Here is a 17,729-nt window from a genome sequence, read left to right as displayed (position 1 = left end):
TCTAGATTTAGTCCTGAGTGGAGCGCAGGAGCTGGTCCAAGAGGTAACTATAATAGGACCGCTTGGAAATAGTGACTACAGTATAACAACATTTAACATCCCTGTGGTGGGAAGAACAACCCAACATTGTGGCATTTAATTTCAAAAAGAGGAACTATGCAAAAATGAGGGGGTTAGTTAAACAGAAATAAAAAGGTACAGTGACTAAAGTGAAATCCCTGCAAGCTGCATGGACGCTTTTTAAAGACACCCAACTTAAAGAGGCCCAACTTCAATGTATACCCCAAATTAAGAAACACAGTAAAAGAACTAAAAAAGAGCCACTGTGGCTTACCAACCATGTAAAAGAAGCATGAGAGAAAAAAGTCATCTTTTAAAACGTGGAAGTAACATTCTAGTAAGGTAAATAGAAAGGAGCATAAACACTGCCAAATTAAGTGCAAGAGTGTAATAAGAAAAGCCAAAGAGGAGTTTGAAGAACGGCTAGCCAAAAACTCAAAAGGTAATAACAAAATGTTTTTTAAGTACATCAGAAGCAAGGGTCAGTCCTAGGACCAATCCTATTCAACTTATTCATAAATGATCTGGAGAAAGGGGTAAAAACTGAGGTGGCAAAGTTTGCAGATGATACTAAACTACTCAAGATAGTTAAGACCAAAGCAGACTGTGAAGAACTTAAAAGATCTCACAAAACTAAGTGATTGGGCAACAAAATGGCAAATGAAATTTAATGTGGAAAAAATAACCCCAACTATACATACAATATGATGAGGGCTAACTTAGCTACAACAAATCAGGAAAAGATCTTGGAGTCACCATGGACAGTTCTCTGAAGACGTCCACACAGTGTGCAGAGGCAGTCAAAAAAGCAAACAGGATGTTAGAAATCATTAAAAAGGGGATAGAGAATAAGATGGAGAATATATTATTGCCTTTATATAAATCAATTGTACGCCCACATCTTGAATACTGCGTACAGATGTGGTCTTCTCATCTCAAAAAAGATATACTGGCATTAGAAAAGGTTCAGAGAACGGCAACTAAAATGATTAGGGGTTTGGAACAGGTCCCATATGAGGAGAGATTTTAAAGAGGCTAGGACTCTTCAGCTTGGAAAAGAGGAGACTAAGGGGGGATATGCTAGAGGTCTATAAAATCATGAGTGATGTGGAGAAAGTAGATAAGGAAAAGTTATTTATTTATTCCCATAATACAAGAACTAGGGGTCACCAAATGAAATAAATGGGCAGCAAGTTTAAAACAATAAAAGGAAGTTCTTCACGCAGCACACAGTCAACTTGTGGAACTCCTTACCTGAGGAGGTTGTGAAGGCTAGGATGATAACAGCGTTTAAAAGAGAACTGGATAAATTCATGGAAGTTAAGTCCATTAATGGCTATTAGCCAGGGTGGGTAAGGAATGGTGTCCCTAGCTCTGTTTGTCAGAGGGTGGAGATGGATAGCAGGAGAGAGATCACTTGATCATCTGTTAGGGGGTACATAAGTCTTTCATTACTTTCAACATGAAGAGAGTCCCTTGGTCTGTCAGGATCTCCTTAGGGATGCCTACCCCAGCAAAAGCCTGCAACAGTTCTTTTGCAATCGCCTTGGACGTGGGGTTTCTTAAAGGAATAGCTTCGAGGTACCATGTAGCATAGTCCAGGATGACGAGTTTGATTCGGTGGCCTGGGCCATTCTTTCTAGTTGGTCCACTAGACCCATTGCGATCCTTTCAAAAGGAACTTCAATTATAGGCAAGAGTACCTATGGGGCCCTTAACAGAGGTCGGGGGCTATGCAGCTGGGGGAAGTAGGCTCTCAAACCCAGGAAAGTCCCTGCCAATTAAAACCGGGTAGAGAAGCTTGAGGACCACCCCTGCAGTCATCTTGGTAGTGTTTCCCTGGATCTCAATCCATATTGGAATTGTGGGCTAGAAATTTACTGTGTCATGGACACATGTCACTCTGGTGCTCTTGGCCTGGCTCAGATGGTCTTGCCCCACTAACTTCCCTGAGACGCATGTGACAGCACTCCCAGAGTCCACCAAAGCTATGGTCTGGATTCCATTCATCTTTACCAGCCTGATGTACTCATGAGGGGGCATTGCAACCCCCACCAGGCTGACTAGGCCACAGTGGTCCTCGGGATCCCCCAGACTGCATTACATGGACTCCTCCCTCTTGGGGCACTGGACTGCTATATGCCCCAACTCCCCACACTCATAACAGTGATATCTCATCCCGGAGGTTGCCCTCTGTCTTGGGTCCTCTGACGCGCTCCCCCAGGAACCCCAGGTCCCCTCCCTCTCCCCCTGGACTCCCAGGTCCCTCTGTGGCCTCAGTCTGCTCCTTGGTGCCTGTTCTTCCCGCTATGGCTTTCCTGGAGTTCTCGATGATGTGGGGCCTCAGGGTCAGGATAGGTTTCCTGAAATGCTGTGTTTCACCTCCTGGAGTTTTGCACAGTTCAAGGGGTTCCAGTTGTCTCTCTACAATAGTGACCAGTTCGTCATAGGTGGAGGGGTCATTCTGACCTACCCAGGCTCACAGGCCCGAGGGTAGTCCCCTCGTATAGCCGTCCAGCACAAGGAGCTCCATCATTTTCTTTGAACTGAGAGCCTCTGGGTGTAATCACTTCCAGGCTAGGTGGATTAGGTCAAACAGTTGTGAACGTGGTGTCTTGTCTTCACAGTACTGCCATTCATGGAACCTCTGGGCTCGCAAGGCTGTTGTTACCCCTGCCCTGGCCAGGATCTCCGCCTTCAGTCGGGGATAATCTGCTGCCTCCTCTGCTGTCATATCATAGTAGGCCTTCTAGGCCTCCCCGCACAAAAATGGGGTGAGGATGCCCAACCACTGGTCTCAGGGCCAGGCCTCCCGCAGGGCTGTCCTCTCAAAGGCCAAGAGGTATGCCTCCACATTATACTTCCGTGTCATTTTCTGCAGACAGTAGCTGGCCCATATGGTCCGCGTCCCATCATACCCGCAACTCAGCTCTGTAAGGGCCTTCACCTGGTTCACTAGTTCCTGCAGCATGGCCCGATCTTGGGTGGCCTGGGTCATCAGCAGGTGATTGGTCTCTTGCTGCTGCTGCATGGCCTCCTGTTGGGCAGCTGCCTGGACCTGGGTAGACCTCCTGCTGGGCGGCAGTGGCTTGCACCAGTGCTTTGACCACATCCTCCATCTTGGGACAGGGTGGTTGTGACCCACCCTGGATTACGTTCACAGTGCAGAAATCCCACTGCTAACATCATGTGTGGCCGATGTTAGTACGGCGGGTCCTGCGCTTTTCTTGGTGCGGGGGCTAAGACGCTACCCCTTGCCCCTGCTTTTTGGGCGCTGAGGTCCCCACTAGTGGCCCGAGAAGATGGTAGAGGAGGGAAGTGGGGGAAGGGGTCTGGGTTTGCTCCTCACTCTGATCCCCAGCCCCTCAACCCCTGCGGGTTCTTACCCTCGTCCCCCTTGGGTGGGGTAACTTCGGTTCTTAGACGCTGGGGGAGGGAGTCTCCCTCCCCTGCTGGGACGGAGTCTCCCTTACTTCGGTTCTCTAGTCTTTCAAATCTCACAGTGCACCTCCAAGCTCCAGTCCTTTCTGTTTCCTCCTCCTCTCCTGACTGCCAGAAGCAGGTGGGGTTATTAGATTCCTGATAGGGCCTTAATTGACTATAGGTGCTTCAATTAACTTGTAGCAACCCTCCCTAGTCTACAGGAAACCACACCTTAATTAGCCTAGGGCTTATATATTTCCCCTCTACCATTCTCTCACTGCTCCCTGGCCCTCCTGTATCACACAATGTTCAGAAGGTTTAAAAGGGACACAAGGAATTATAGGACTGTCCATCTGACATTGATACCAGGAAAGATAATGGAGCACCTGATAAATGTACTAATAAATAATTAAAGAAGAGTAATGCAATTAATATCAATCAACATAGATTTAGAACCTATCAAACTAACTGCATGTCTTTTTGGATGAGATTCAACGTTTGGTTGATAAAGATAGTAATGTTGATGTAAGATACATGGATTTCTGTAAGGCATTTGACTTGGTACAGAATCTTTTGATTACCAGAACAATTCATAATTTACATTGCATACATGAAATACATTAAAACGTGGCTGATAGTCTCAAAACATAATTGTAAGTGGAGAACCATGATTGAATAGGTGTGTTTCTAGTGGGGTCTCACAGAGATTGGTTCTTGGCCCTGTGCTATTTTACATTTTTATCAATTACCTGGAAGAGAACATAAAATTGTCATTGATAAAGTTTGCAGGTGACATAAAGATTGGGGGAGCAGCATATAACAAAAGTGTATCGGTAGGTTCAGGCTCCAGCACTGGGAGTCTGGGAAGTTTTCCCAGTTCTGGCCAGGGGGGTTATTTCCTGTTCCACAAACAGGAAAAGTCCCACTCCCAAGCCTCATGAGTCCATTCCTCAAAAACAAGCCCCAGAGTCAACTACTTCCAGCAGGATGGTCACACCCTGTCCCCTTTCTTTCTCCACATTGTCTATTTCCTGCCCCCCTCCTCCCACCTCCAGCAGCTCCCATTCTCCTGTGCATTTACTGCCCCTCTCCCTCCTCCCTCCTGCTCCCTCACCACCAGCTCCCAGACAATTGCTTACCTGAGGAGGCTCCACTGACGCCATTTCCTTTCCCCTAGGAGGATGGGACGATCCCGAGCAAAATGTGGATGTTATTCTGCAGCCTATCAGGGTGAGAAGGGCAATTGGAGCAATTTTAGAAGCAGTTTTGTCCATTTCATATTATGCATTCATCCCAGGCGTTCTTCCTGCAAAGAGACATTCTAGGTTCTGATGCACTGAGAAACACTTAGGCCTGGTCCACACTATGAGTTTAGGTCGAATTTAGCAGCGCTAATTCGAATTAATCCTGCACCCATCAACACAACGAAGCCATTTACTTTGACATAAAGGGCTCTTAAAATCGATTTCTGTACTCCTTCCTGAGAGGGAAGTAGCACTAAAATCGACATTGCTGGTTCGAATTAGGGTTAGTGTGGACGCAATTCGATGGTATTGGCCTCCGGGAGCTATCCCACAATGCACCATTGCGACTGCTCTGGCAGGGCCAGCTCTGGCTTTTTTGCTGCCCCAAGCATAAAAAAAAAGTGGGGGGGGCACCGGAGCAGCAAAGTGTGTGTGGGGGAACAGCGCCACTGGAACGGCAAAGCAGGTGAGGGGGAAAACACGGCACGGCTGGAGCAGCAAAGCGGGTTGGGCGGGGAACACAGCGCGGCTGGAGCGGCAAAGCGGGGGGGGAAATGGCGCAGCTGGAGCAGCAAAGCAGGTTGGGGGGAACATGGCATGGCTGGAGCGGCAAAGCGGGTTGGGGGGGAACACGGAGCGGCTGGAGCAGCAAAGCGGGTTGGGGGGAACACGGCGCGGCTGGAGCAGCAAAGCGGGTTGGGGGGAACACGGCGCGGCTGGAGCAGCAAAGCGGGTTGGGGGGAACACGGCGCGGCTGGAGCAGCAAAGCGGGTTGGGGGGAACACGGCGCGGCTGGAGCAGCAAAGCGGGTTGGGGGGAACACGGTGCGGCTGCAGCAGCAAAGCGGGTTGTGGGGGGAAACATGGCGCGGCTGGAGCAGCAAAGCGGGTTGTGGGGGGGAAACACGGCGCGGCTGGAGTGGCAAAGCGGGAGGGCAAAACAGCACGGCTGGAGCGGCAAAGCAGGGGGGCGGGAGGAGAAACAACGGCGCGGCCGGCAAAGCCGGAGAAAAACAAAACAAAAAACCCTACAGGGCGGCCGGAGCCAGGGGTTTCCCTGTGCTGCAGAGTTCGCGCCCAGTCTAATGGGGGGGTGTTATAACCTTATTCCCAGATTCTGGACCTTAGCGTCCAAAATTTGGGGGTTAGCATGAAAACCTCCAAGCTTAGTTACCAGCTTGGACCTGGTACTGCTGCCACCACCCAAAAATTAGAGTGTTTTGGGGCACTCTGGTCCCCCTGAAAAACCTTCCCTGGGGACCACAAGACCCAAATCCCTTGAGTCTCACAACAAAGGGAAATAATCCTGATTCCCTTCCCCCTCTCCAGGTGCTCCTGGAGAGATACACAGACACAAGCTCTGTGAAACTACGCAGAGTGAGTCCCCCTCTCCGTTCCCAATCCTGGAACAAAAGCACTTTCCTCTTCACCCAGAGGAAATGCAAATCAGGCTAGCAATCCAACCCACAGCTCTCCCCTTGATTTCTTCCTCCCACCAATTCCCTGGTGAGTACAGACTTAATTTCCCTGAAGTAAAGAAAACTCCAACAGGTCTTAAAAGAAAGCTTTATATAAAAAGAAAGAAAAATACAAATGCTCTCTCTGTATTAAGATGATACAACACAGGGTCAATTGCTTAAAAGAATATTGAATAAACAGCCTTATTCAAAAGAATACAAATCAAAGCACTCCAGCACTTACATTCATGCAAATACCAAAGAAAAGAAACCATAGAACTTACTATCTGATCTCTTTGTCCTTACACTTAGAAACAGAAGACTAGAAAATAAAAAGTACTTCTCCAAAGCTCAGAGACAGCAGGCAAGCAGACAAAAGACTCAGAGACACAATTCCCTCCACCCCAAGTTGAAAAAATCCAGTTTCCTGATTGGTTCTCTGGTCAGGTGTTTCAGGTGAAAGAGACATTAACCCTTAGCTATCTGTTTATGACACGCCCCCCAAATTGCAGACAGTGGGGAAGCTCACTGGCGGCAATTTCCTTCTAGAACTTGAAAATAAACAGATTAATACAACACATGCACCTTTACATATACTACTAAGTATATAACTAACAGACTTTTACATTTTAAGAACACTTTTTAACTACTGGATTCTGGGAAACTCTCACGGGAGAGTGCATCAGCAACTTTGTTAGAAGCTCCTGTGATGTGTTGAATTTCAAAATCAAAATCTTGGAGAGCTAAACTTCAACGAAGAAGTTTCTTGTTGTTTCCCTTGGCAGTATGAAGCCACTTTAGTGCAGCATGGTCAGTTTGTAGTTGGAACCGCCGTCCCCAAACATATGGGCGTAGCTTTTCCAGGGCGTACACAATGGCATAGCATTCCTTTTCACTGACTGACCAGTGACTTTCCCTCTCAGACAGTTTCTTGCTGAGAAACACGACAGGATGGAAGTTGTGATCTGTTGCTTCCTGCATGAGCACTGCTCCTATACCACGCTCAGATGCATCTGTGGTTACTAGGAATGGCTTGTTAAAGTCCGGGCCCTGAGCACAGGGTCAGACATGAGCATCGCCTTAAGCTGGGTAAAGGCCTCTTGACACTCATTAGTCCACTTAACGGCATTTGGCTGGGTCTTTTTGGTTAGGTCGGTCAATGGGCAGCGATTTGGCTGTAGTGTGGTACAAATCGCCTGTAGTATCCGGCCAAGCCTAAGAAGGATTGGACCTGTTTCTTTGACCTTGGGACAGGCCACTTTTGGATAGCATCCACCTTGGCCTGTAGGGGGTTTATGGTTCCTCGACCCACCTGGTGCCCCAGGTAAGTCACTCTGTTTTGGCCTATTTGACACTTTTTGGCCTTAACAGTTAGTCCTGCCTGCCTGATGCGCTCAAAGACCTTTTCCAGGTGGAGTAGGTGTTCGGGCCAGGAGTCTGAAAAAATGGCCACATCATCGAGGTAGGCAACTGCAAATTCTCCCAGTCCAGCTAGTAGACCGTCTACCAGCCTCTGGAAGGTGGCGGGTGCATTTCGAAGGCCGAAAGGAAGGACATTGAATTCATACACCCCCGTATGGGTGACGAATGCTGACCTCTCCTTGGCAAGTTCATCTAGCGGTACTTGCCAGTACCCCTTGGTTAAGTCTATGGTAGAGATGAACTGGGCACGTCCCAACTTTTCCAATAGCTCATCAGTACGTGGCATTGGATAGTTGTCCGGACGAGTTACAGCATTTAGCTTACGGTAGTCCACGCAGAAGCGTATTTCCCCATCTGGTTTGGGTACCAGAACCACTGGAGATGCCCATGCACTGGTAGATGGGCGGATTATACCCATTTGTAGCATGTTCTGGATCTCCCGTTCTATAGCAGCTTGGGCATGAGGAGACACCCGGTAGGGTGGGGTTCTGATTGGGTGAGCATTACCTGTATCAATGGAGTGGTATGCCCGTTCAGTCCGTCCTGGGGTGGCTGAGAACAATGGGGCGAAGCTAGTGCACAGCTCCTTGATTTGTTGCCGCTGTAGACGTTTCAGGGTGGTTGAGAGGTTCACCTCTTCCACGCCACCGTCTTTTTTTTTCCGTCGTAGTAGACACCGTCAGGCCACTCAGCATCATCTCCCTGGACTGTAAACTGACAAACCTGTAAGTCTCTGGAATAGAAAGGCTTGAGAGAATTAACATGGTACACTTTAGGCTTTAGTGAGGAATTGGGAAATGCTATGAGGTAGTTTACAGCTCCCACGGCGCTCTTGGACCGTGAATGGCCCTTCCCATGATGCTTCCATCTTATGGGCCTGTTGCGCCTTCAAGACCATAACCTGGTCTCCTACCTTGAAGGAACGTTCTCTGGCATGTCTGTCATACCAGGCCTTTTGCTCTTCTTGAGCATCCTTTAGGTTCTCTTTAGCAAGGGCTAAAGAGTGTCGGAGGGTGCTTTGTAGGTTGCTTACAAAGTCCAGAATGTTAGTTCCTGGAGAAGGCGTAAACCCCCTCCCATTGCTGCTTCACCCCAACTGTATGGCCCCTTAACCTCGTGACCATACACAAGTTCAAATGGTGAAAACCCTAAACTGGGATTGGTACAGCCCTGTAGGCAAACAGCAACTGCTGCAACACTAGGTCCCAATTATTGGCGAATTCGTTGATGAATTTCTTATCATGGCCCCCAAAGTTCCATTGAACCTTTCCACCAGGCCATTGGTTTGATGGTGGTACGGGGTGGCAACCAAGTGATTCACCCCATGAGTTTCCCACAGTTTTTCCCTGGTCCCCTGCCAGGAAATTAGACCCTGAATCTGTAAGGATGTCAGAGGGCCAACCTAACCCTGGCAAAGATGTCTGTTAGGGCCAGGCACACAGTGTTAGCCCTGGTGTTGCCTAGAGCTACTGCTTCTGGCCATCCGGGTAGCAAAGTCCACTAAAGTCAGTACGTACTGCGTTCCTCTGGGCGTCTTTTTTGGGAAAGGGCCCAGAATATCCACAGCTACTCGCTGAAATGGGACCTCAATTATGGGGAGTGGCTGGAGAGGGGCCTTGACCTGGTCTTGAGGCTTTCCCACTCTTTGGCAATACCTCACAAGACCGGACATACTTGGCAACGTCCTTGCCCATCCCCTCCCAGTGGAAGGAACTTCCCCAACCGGTCCTTGGTTCGGTTCACCCCAGCATGGCCACTGGGATGATCATGGGCTAAGCTTAAGAGCTTCCCCCGGTACTTAGTTGGAACCACCAACTGTTTTTGCGGCTGCCATTCTTTCCGGTGTCCACCAGAAAGAATTTCCTTGTATAAAAGTCCTTGGTCTATAACAAACCGGGATCGATTAGAAGAGCTGAGAGGCGGTGGGGTGCTCCGTGCCGCCGCCCAAGCTTTCTGAAGGCTGTCATCTGCTTCCTGCTCAGCCTGGAACTGTTCCCTTGAGTCTGGGACACCAGTTCTTCCTCAGACTGTGGACTGGGCTTGGTCCCTCTGGAAGCGATGTAGGTGATGGGTTGTTTCCGTTGCTGGTGAACCGCTCTCCGCTGGTGCACCTGAGGTATTTCAGGCTCTGGCCTGAGCCTTTTGGGTATGGCTGTCCTTTTGCTTCTGCCAGTTCTGGCTTGCTGGCCGCCTCTGGCGTTGAGTTTGAAGATGTGGTTGCACTTGCTGGTGCTGGTTGCTGTTCCAGTTCCGGGCCTGGGACTGGAGATGCTGTGGCTGTTTCAGTGGTAGGGCATGGAATCCGGGTCCACTGACTCTGTCTGGGTCTCTGGTACACAGACGGGGCTTCTGTGGACGCTCAGGAACAGGAATGGGTCTGGAAGCTTGCCTGGTTTGGCTACGGGTAACCATTCCCACTCTCTTGGCCCGCCTCACCTGGGTGGCCAAGTCTTCCCCCAGTAGCAGGGGATAGGATAAGTGTCAATAGACTGCAAAAGGTCCCATTCTGACCAGCCTTTGTACTGGACAGGCAGTTGAGCTGTAGGCAAGTCTACAGCTTGTGACATGAAGGGGGTAAATTGTAACTTTGGGCCCTTTGGGTTTGATGAATTTGGGGTCAACGAAGGATTGGTGGATAGCTGACACTTGTGCCCCCGTGTCTCTCCACGCAGTAACCTTCTTTCCGCCCACTCTCAAATTTTCCCTTCGCTCCAAGGGTATTTGAGAGGCATCCGGGCCTGGGGATCTTTGGTGTGATGGTGGTGTAATGAATTGCACTCGCATGGTGTTCTTGGACAGTTGGCCGTGATATGTCCCGGTTCATTACACTTAAGCAGCTTCCATCGATGGTCACTGGGCCGAGGTGAGGTTACTGGAGACTGGTGAGGGTGAAGAGTAGGGTATCTGTGGCATTTACTTGGGTGGTATGTGGGTCTTTGGCTGTCCTCGTTGTAGGGTTTATGGTCTGGGTGCCCCCTGGGGTAATCGTTCCCCCTTGACAGTAGCTTTTTGCTTTCTGCCAGTTCCATCCATTTGGCTCCAATCTCCCCCGCCTCAGCGATAGTTTTTGGGATTTCTATCTTGTATGTACCGTGTGATGTCTTCAGGAACACCATCCAAGAACTGCTCCATTTGTATGAGGAGGTTCACTTCTTCCAAGGTTTGAATGTTGTTTCCTGTTAACCAGGCCTCATAGTTTGTTTGCAATGTAGTAGGCGTGTTTGGGAAATGACACCTCTGGTTTCCATTTTTGGGTTCTGAAGCGCCGACGGGCATGATCTGGGGTTATCCCCATCCTGTATCTGGCCTTGGTTTGAAAAAGTTTATAGTCATTCATTTGCGGCTTGGGCATTTCAGCTGCCACCTCTGCTAAAGTCCACTGAGGTGTGGCCTTAATTCTACCATGTACTGGTCTTCGGGGATGCTGTACCCAGACAGGCTCTTTCAAAATTTTCCAAGAAGGCCTCGGTGTCATCACCTGCCTTGTAGGTGGGAAATTTCCTGTGCTGTGGAGCAATAATTGGCGCCGGGTTGTTAGGGTTGGCTGGCACATGCAGCCCAGCTTTTGCCATCTCCAGTTCATGTTTCTCTGTTTTTCCTTCTCTTCATTCTCTTTTTGTTGTTTTTTCCATTTCTTTTTGTTGTTTTTTCCATTTCTTTTGGTGCTTTTCCATTTCTCGGCGGTGGGCCAACTCTTCTTCTTCTTGCTTCCTTCTGTGGGCCAACTCATCTTCTGCTAGTTTTCTTTTGTGTGCTGCCTCTTGGGCTGCCTGTTCTCTTTGGAAGGCTGCCAGTTTGATGCTTTCTTCCTTTTCTTTTTTCTCCATCTCTTTTTGTTTTATTTCCAGTTGTCGCCTGTGTTCAGCTTCTTTTAATTGGTCTTCGGCCTCCATTTTGTCCTGGTAGACATGGTTCCTGTTTTCTTGTGTTGGGGTGCCCTCCGGTGTTTCTCCTTTTGAACTGCAGGCTCTGTTGCCTCCTGAAGTCTGCCTAGCAACAGTGCTTTTTTCCCTTTCTCTCTCTAGCTAATGTTCAATGAAGGGAAACCAGAAAAACCACTTTATTTGCATGCCTATAGAGTGCTGGTATGACTCTCAATGGGAGTGCTATTGCATGACAACAGACCCTTAACAGTCTTCTCGCTTAACATGCAAACCACAAACTGCTAGAGAGAGCAGAAAAAAAAATTCTCTCTGGTTCCCTTTTAAAACCAAACTGTTTCTCTCTGCTAAAAGCCCTTAGCAGAGAAAAGAAAAATATAATATTCCTACTGGCTTCTGGATTCTGTCTATCTCCCGCACTGCCACCATGTTATAACCTTATTCCCAGATTCTGGGACCTTAGCGTCCAAAATTTGGGGTTAGCATGAAAACCTCCAAGCTTAGTTACCAGCTTGGACCTGGCTACTGCTGCCACCACCCAAAAAATTAGAGTGTTTTGGGGCACTCTGGTCCCCCTGAAAAACCTTCCCTGGGGACCACAAGACCCAAATCCCTTGAGTCTCACAACAAAGGGAAATAATCCTGATTCCCTTCCCCCTCTCCAGGTGCTCCTGGAGAGATACACAGACACAAGCTCTGTGAAACTACGCAGAGTGAGTCCCCCTCTCCGTTCCCAATCCTGGAACAAAAGCACTTTCCTCTTCACCCAGAGGAAATGCAAAATCAGGCTAGCAATCCAACCCACAGCTCTCCCCTTGATTTCTTCCTCCCACCAATTCCCTGGTGAGTACAGACTTAATTTCCCTGAAGTAAAGAAAAACTCCAACAGGTCTTAAAAGAAAGCTTTATATAAAAAAGAAAGAAAAAATACAAATGCTCTCTCTGTATTAAGATGATACAACACAGGGTCAATTGCTTAAAAGAATATTGAATAAACAGCCTTATTCAAAAAGAATACAAATCAAAGCACTCCAGCACTTACATTCATGCAAATACCAAAGAAAAGAAACCATAGAACTTACTATCTGATCTCTTTGTCCTTTACACTTAGAACAGAGACTAGAAAATAAAAGTACTTCTCCAAAGCTCAGAGACAGCAGGCAAGCAGACAAAAGACTCAGAGACACAATTCCCTCCACCCCAAGTTGAAAAAATCCAGTTTCCTGATTGGTTCTCTGGTCAGGTGTTTCAGGTGAAAGAGACATTAACCCTTAGCTATCTGTTTATGACAGGGGGAAGGGGAGGGAGTGGTGGGGGAGAGAGAAGGGGGCGGCCAGCGCTTCAGCGGGGCACTCACCCCACGGCCCTGACCGCCGCGCCGCCTGCCAGGAGGGCTCCGCTCCACTTCGGTCAGTGGGGAGGGAAGGACGCGGGCTGCCCTGCCGAGTTTGCTGGAAGGGGCTCCCCTCCTCCACACTGCTGCCCCCTACAGAGCAGCCAGAGCAGCAAACCAAAATAAAAGCGGCCATGCCGCCCCAGGTTTGGGCGGAATGCTGCCCCGTAAAATCTGCCGCCCCGTAGAATCTGCTGCCCCAAGCACGAGCTTACTCAGCTGGTGCCTGGAGCCGGCCCTGCGCTCTGGACAGCAATCTGAACTCGGATGCACTGGCTAGGAAGACAGGAAAAGCCCCAGGAACTTTTGAATTTCATTTCCTGTTTGCCCTGCCTGGAGAGCTGATTAGCACAGGTGACAATGCAGAGCTCATCAGCACAGGTAACCATGCAGTCCGAGAAATGAAAAAGAGCTCCAGCATGGACCGTACGGGAGATACTGGATCTGATCACTGTACGGGGAGAGGATTCCATGCTAGCAGAACTACGTTCCAAAAGACGGAAAACATTTGAAAAAGTCTCCAAGGGCATGATGGAGAGAAGACACAACAGGGACTCACTACAGTGCCACGTGAAAGTTAAGGAGTTCAGACAAGCTTAACAGAAAACGAAAGAAGCAAACGGAAGGTCTGGTGCAGGGCTGCAGAGATGCTGCTTCTATGCTGAGCTGCATGCAATTCTAGGGGGGACCACCACCACTACCCCACCCTGAGTGCAGATTCCGAGGAGGGGGTACTCTCAGCCATGCCTGAGGATTTTGTGGCTGGGGACGATGAGGAGGAGGAGGAGGAGGAGCTTGTGGAGAGCACACAGCACACCATTCTCCCCAGCAGCCAGGATCTTTTTCTCAGCCTGACTGAAGTAGCCTCCCAGCCCTCCCAAGGCAGTATCCTGGACCATGAAGCCATAGAAAGCACCTCTGGTGAGTGCAAATTTGTAAATATAAAACATGGTTTGAAAGCAAACGTTTTTTAATGATTAATTTGCCCTGAGGGCTTAAGATGCATTCATGGCCAGTACAGCTACTGGAAAAGTCTGTTAACGTGTCTGGGGATGGAGCGGAAATCCTCCATGAAGCTCTCCTGGAGGTACTCCAAAAGCCTTTGCAGAAGGTTTCTGGGCTGGGCAGGGCAGCCTTATTCCATCCTCCATGGTAGGACACTTTACCACTTGCTAGTAGCAAGTAATCTGGTATCATTGCATGACAAAGCATGGCAGCATATGGTCCCGGTGTTTGCTGGCATTCAAGCAACATCCATTCTTTATCTTGCTGTGTTATCATTGGGAGAGTGATACTGTTAATGGTAACCTGGTTGAAATATTGGAATTTAATTAAGGGGACAGAGGTGGCTGTTCGCCTGTGGCTGAAAAGAAATCCTTCCCGGCAGTTAGCCAAGCGGTGGCAGGGGCGTTGACGCTGAGCTGTTCGCGTTTGGCTAGTAGGGATCTTCCCTGCTACCAGCCACGCGGTGGGGGGAGGAGTAAAGTGATCATCCCAGAGAACTGGATGGGAGGGGTGGGTTACTTTGGTTTCTGCTGCTGCACGTTAACATGAAAACCGCAGAACTCAATGGGCTTTGCTTGGTATGGGAAAGGAGGGCATTGCTTTTATGAAGGTTGCAGAAGCCGAAAGACAATGGCTTACCATGGCTGCATGCAAGCCGAATTCTGTTGCCCAGCCGTGCATCTGTGACCTCTAACACTAAAGCCGCAGGCACTCAATATTAAGATGCAAAATGCGACCTTGTACCGAAATCCCATGTGCTATGTAATGTGAATAATGTTGTTCACTGTGAAGAGTATACACATTGTTCTGTAAAATGTATCTTTTTAAATACTTCTCTCCCTTTTTCCTTCCTGCAGCTGCAAATTTTTCAAGCCTCCCTCCTCCGTCCCAAAGGCTATCTCAGATAAGGCGGCGAAAAAATGCACGCAAGATGAAATGTTCTCTGAAATCATGCAGTCAATCCGCCGTGAAAGAACTCATTTGAATGAGTGGAAGGACACAGTATCACAGTACAAGAAAGAGGCCAATGAACATGAGGACGGTAGGGATGCTTGAGATGAGAGGTGGCAGCAGGAAGATCATTGGAGGCAGGATGCAATGCTGCACCTACTGCAGGATCAAACTGACATGCTCCAGCGTCTGGTGGAACTTCAGGAATGGCAGCAGGATCACAGAGTGCCGTTGCAGCTCCTCTATAACCGCCCTACTCCCTCCCATGTTCCATAGCCTCCTCACCTAGGCACCCAAGAATGCAGGGGGGAGGCTCCATGCCCCCTGCCACTCCACCCCAGTGGACAGCCCAAACAAAAGGCTTGTCATTCAACAACTTTTGAAGTGACCTTTTCCTTCCTTCCCTCCTTCCCCACCACACCCCATCCGGGCTACCTTGTCAGTTGTCTCCCTAGTTTTATAATCAATTAATAAAGAATACATGATTTTTAAATGATAGTGACTTTATTTCCCTTGAAAGCAAGCTGTGATCAAAGAGGGGAGGGTGGGTAGCTTACAGGGAATGAGTCAATCAAGGGGGTAGGTTTTCATTAAGGAGAAACAAACAGAACTCTCACACCGTAGCCTGGCCAGTCATGAATCTGGTTTTCAAAGCTTCTCTGATGCTCAGTGCTTCCTGGTGTGCTCCTCTAACCACCCTGGTGTCTTGCTGCACATAATCAGTAGTCAGGTGATTTTCCTCAACCTCCCACCCTGCCATAAATGTCTCCCCCTTGGTCTCACAGAGATTGTGAAGCACACAGCAAGCAGCAATAACAATGGGAACGTTGGTTTGGCTGAGGTCTGAGCGAGTCAGTAAAGTGCGCCAGCCTCCCTTTAAACATCCAAATGCACATTCTACCACCATTCTGCACTTGCTCAGCCTATAGTTGAACAGCTCCTGACTACTGGGGGAGTGATAGCTCAGTGGTTTGAGCATTGGCCTGCTAAACCTAGGATTGTGAGTTCAATCCTTAAGGGGGCCGCTTAGGGATCTTGGGCAAAAATCAGTACTTGGTCCTGCTAATGAGGGCAGGGGGCTAGACTCAATGACCTTTCAAGGTCCCTTCCAGTTCTAGGAGATAGGATATCTCCATAACTTTACTGTCCAGGGTGCCTGTATGGCTTCATGAGCCATGGCATTAAGGGGTAGGCTGGGTCCCCAAGGATAACTATAGGCATTTCAACATCCCTAAGTTATTTTCTGGTCTGGAGAGTAAATCCCTTGCTGCAGCCATTTAAACAGATAAGTGTTCCTGAAGATGCAAGCGTCATGAACCCTTCCCAGCCATCCCACGCTGATGTTGGTGAAATTTCCCTTGTGATCCACCAGTGCTTGCAGCACTATTGAAAAGTACCCCTTGCGATTTATGTACTGGGTGCCCTGGTGCTCCAGTGCCAAGATAGGGATATGGGTTCCATCTATCGCCCCACCACAGTTAGGGAATCCCATTGCAGCAAAGCCATGCACTATGACCTGCATGTGTCCCAGGGTCACTACCTTTGGTAGCAGCAGCTCAGTGATTGCTTTGGCTACTTGCATCCCTCACAGTAGATTTGCCCACTCCAAATTGATTCCTGACTGACTGGTAGCTGTCTGGCATTGCAAGCTTCCAGAGGGCTATTGCCATTCGCTTCTCAACTGTGAGAGCTGCTCTCATCTTGGTATTCTGGCATTTCAGGGCAGGGGAAAGCAAGTCACAAAGTTCCATGAAAGTGGCCCTACGCATACGAAAGTTTTGCAGCCACTGGAAATCGTCCCAGACCTGCAACACTATGCGGTCCCACCAGTCTGTGCTTGTTTCCCAGGCCCAGAATCGGCGTTCCACTGCAGGAACCTGCCCCATTAACACCATGATCTCCAAAGCGCCAGGGCCCACAGTTTGAGAGAATTCTGTGTCCATGTCCTCATCACTCTTGTCACCACACTGATACCTCCTCCTCGCCTGCTTTTGCAGGTTCTGGTTCAGCATAAACTGCATGATAACGCATGAGGTCTTTACAATGTTCATGACTGCTGCGTTGAGCTGAGCAGGCTCCATGCTTGCTGTACTATGGCGCCTGCACAGGTAACCCAGGAAAAAACACACAAAACGGTTGTCTGCCGTTGCTTTCATGGAGGGAGGGAGGGAGGAAGGGGAAGAGGGGCCTGACGACATGTACCCAGAACCATCCACTACAATGTTTTTTGCCCCGTCAGGCCAATGGATCTCAATCCAAAATTCCAATGGGTGGGGGAGACTGTGGGAACTATGGGATAGCTACCCACAGTGCAACGCTCTGGAAGTTGACGCTAGCCTCGGTACTATGGACACACACCGCTGAATTAATGTGCTTAGTGTGGCCGCATGCACTCGACTTTATACAATCTGTTTCCAAAAATCGATTTCTATAAAATCGGAGTAATCCCATAGCGTAGACATACCCAGAGGTATGTACTGGCTGCCCTGGTGCTCCGATGCCAAGATAGGGATACACTGAAATAAAACCTGCTGTTAGCCTACAGGCTACAGAGTTATCCAATTGCAGTGTACACGTCCAGGCTCAGGATCCAGCCCCACAACCAGATTCCCATGAGTCCAAGTCAGCTGACATGGGCCTGCCGTGGGTGTTTTATTGCAGTGCAGACATACCCTTCATGACTTTATTACAGCACAGACCCAGCCTCTCCCACCTGGATTAACCCTCTGGGACATGGTTAAATGTTCTCTGTAATACAGTCTCTGAACCAAATGCTAGAGAAGAGTTAAAGGAGACGATTAGGCGGATTCCCCCATCACTGTTCCCAAGGGCAGCTATCACAGATATTACAAGGGTGTTTGATGCCCAGCATATGTATCGTCTCTCTTGGCAGT

At 48.9% G+C, this 17,729-nt stretch overlaps 1 protein-coding gene across 3 annotated transcripts in view; it reads right to left on the bottom strand.

The window, feature by feature from the left end:
- LOC115659419 (zinc finger protein 850-like) overlaps positions 1 to 17,729 on the bottom strand; it is a 64,956-nt gene that overhangs the window by 32,586 nt on the left and 14,641 nt on the right. For all 3 annotated transcript variants that reach the window (XM_030579503.1, XM_030579505.1, XM_030579504.1), the window contains one exon: positions 4,623 to 4,705. In XM_030579503.1, the coding sequence (XP_030435363.1) occupies positions 4,623 to 4,646 (24 nt within the window). In that variant the 5' untranslated portion in view covers positions 4,647 to 4,705. The remainder of the gene's footprint in view (positions 1 to 4,622; positions 4,706 to 17,729) is intronic.

The sequence above is a fragment of the Gopherus evgoodei genome, chromosome 11 (genome assembly GCF_007399415.2).
Source record: "Gopherus evgoodei ecotype Sinaloan lineage chromosome 11, rGopEvg1_v1.p, whole genome shotgun sequence".
NCBI classification, from domain to species: Eukaryota; Metazoa; Chordata; order Testudines; family Testudinidae; genus Gopherus; species Gopherus evgoodei.
The sequence above is the reverse complement of the archived record's forward strand: the minus strand, read 5'-3'. Positions and strand labels throughout refer to the sequence as shown.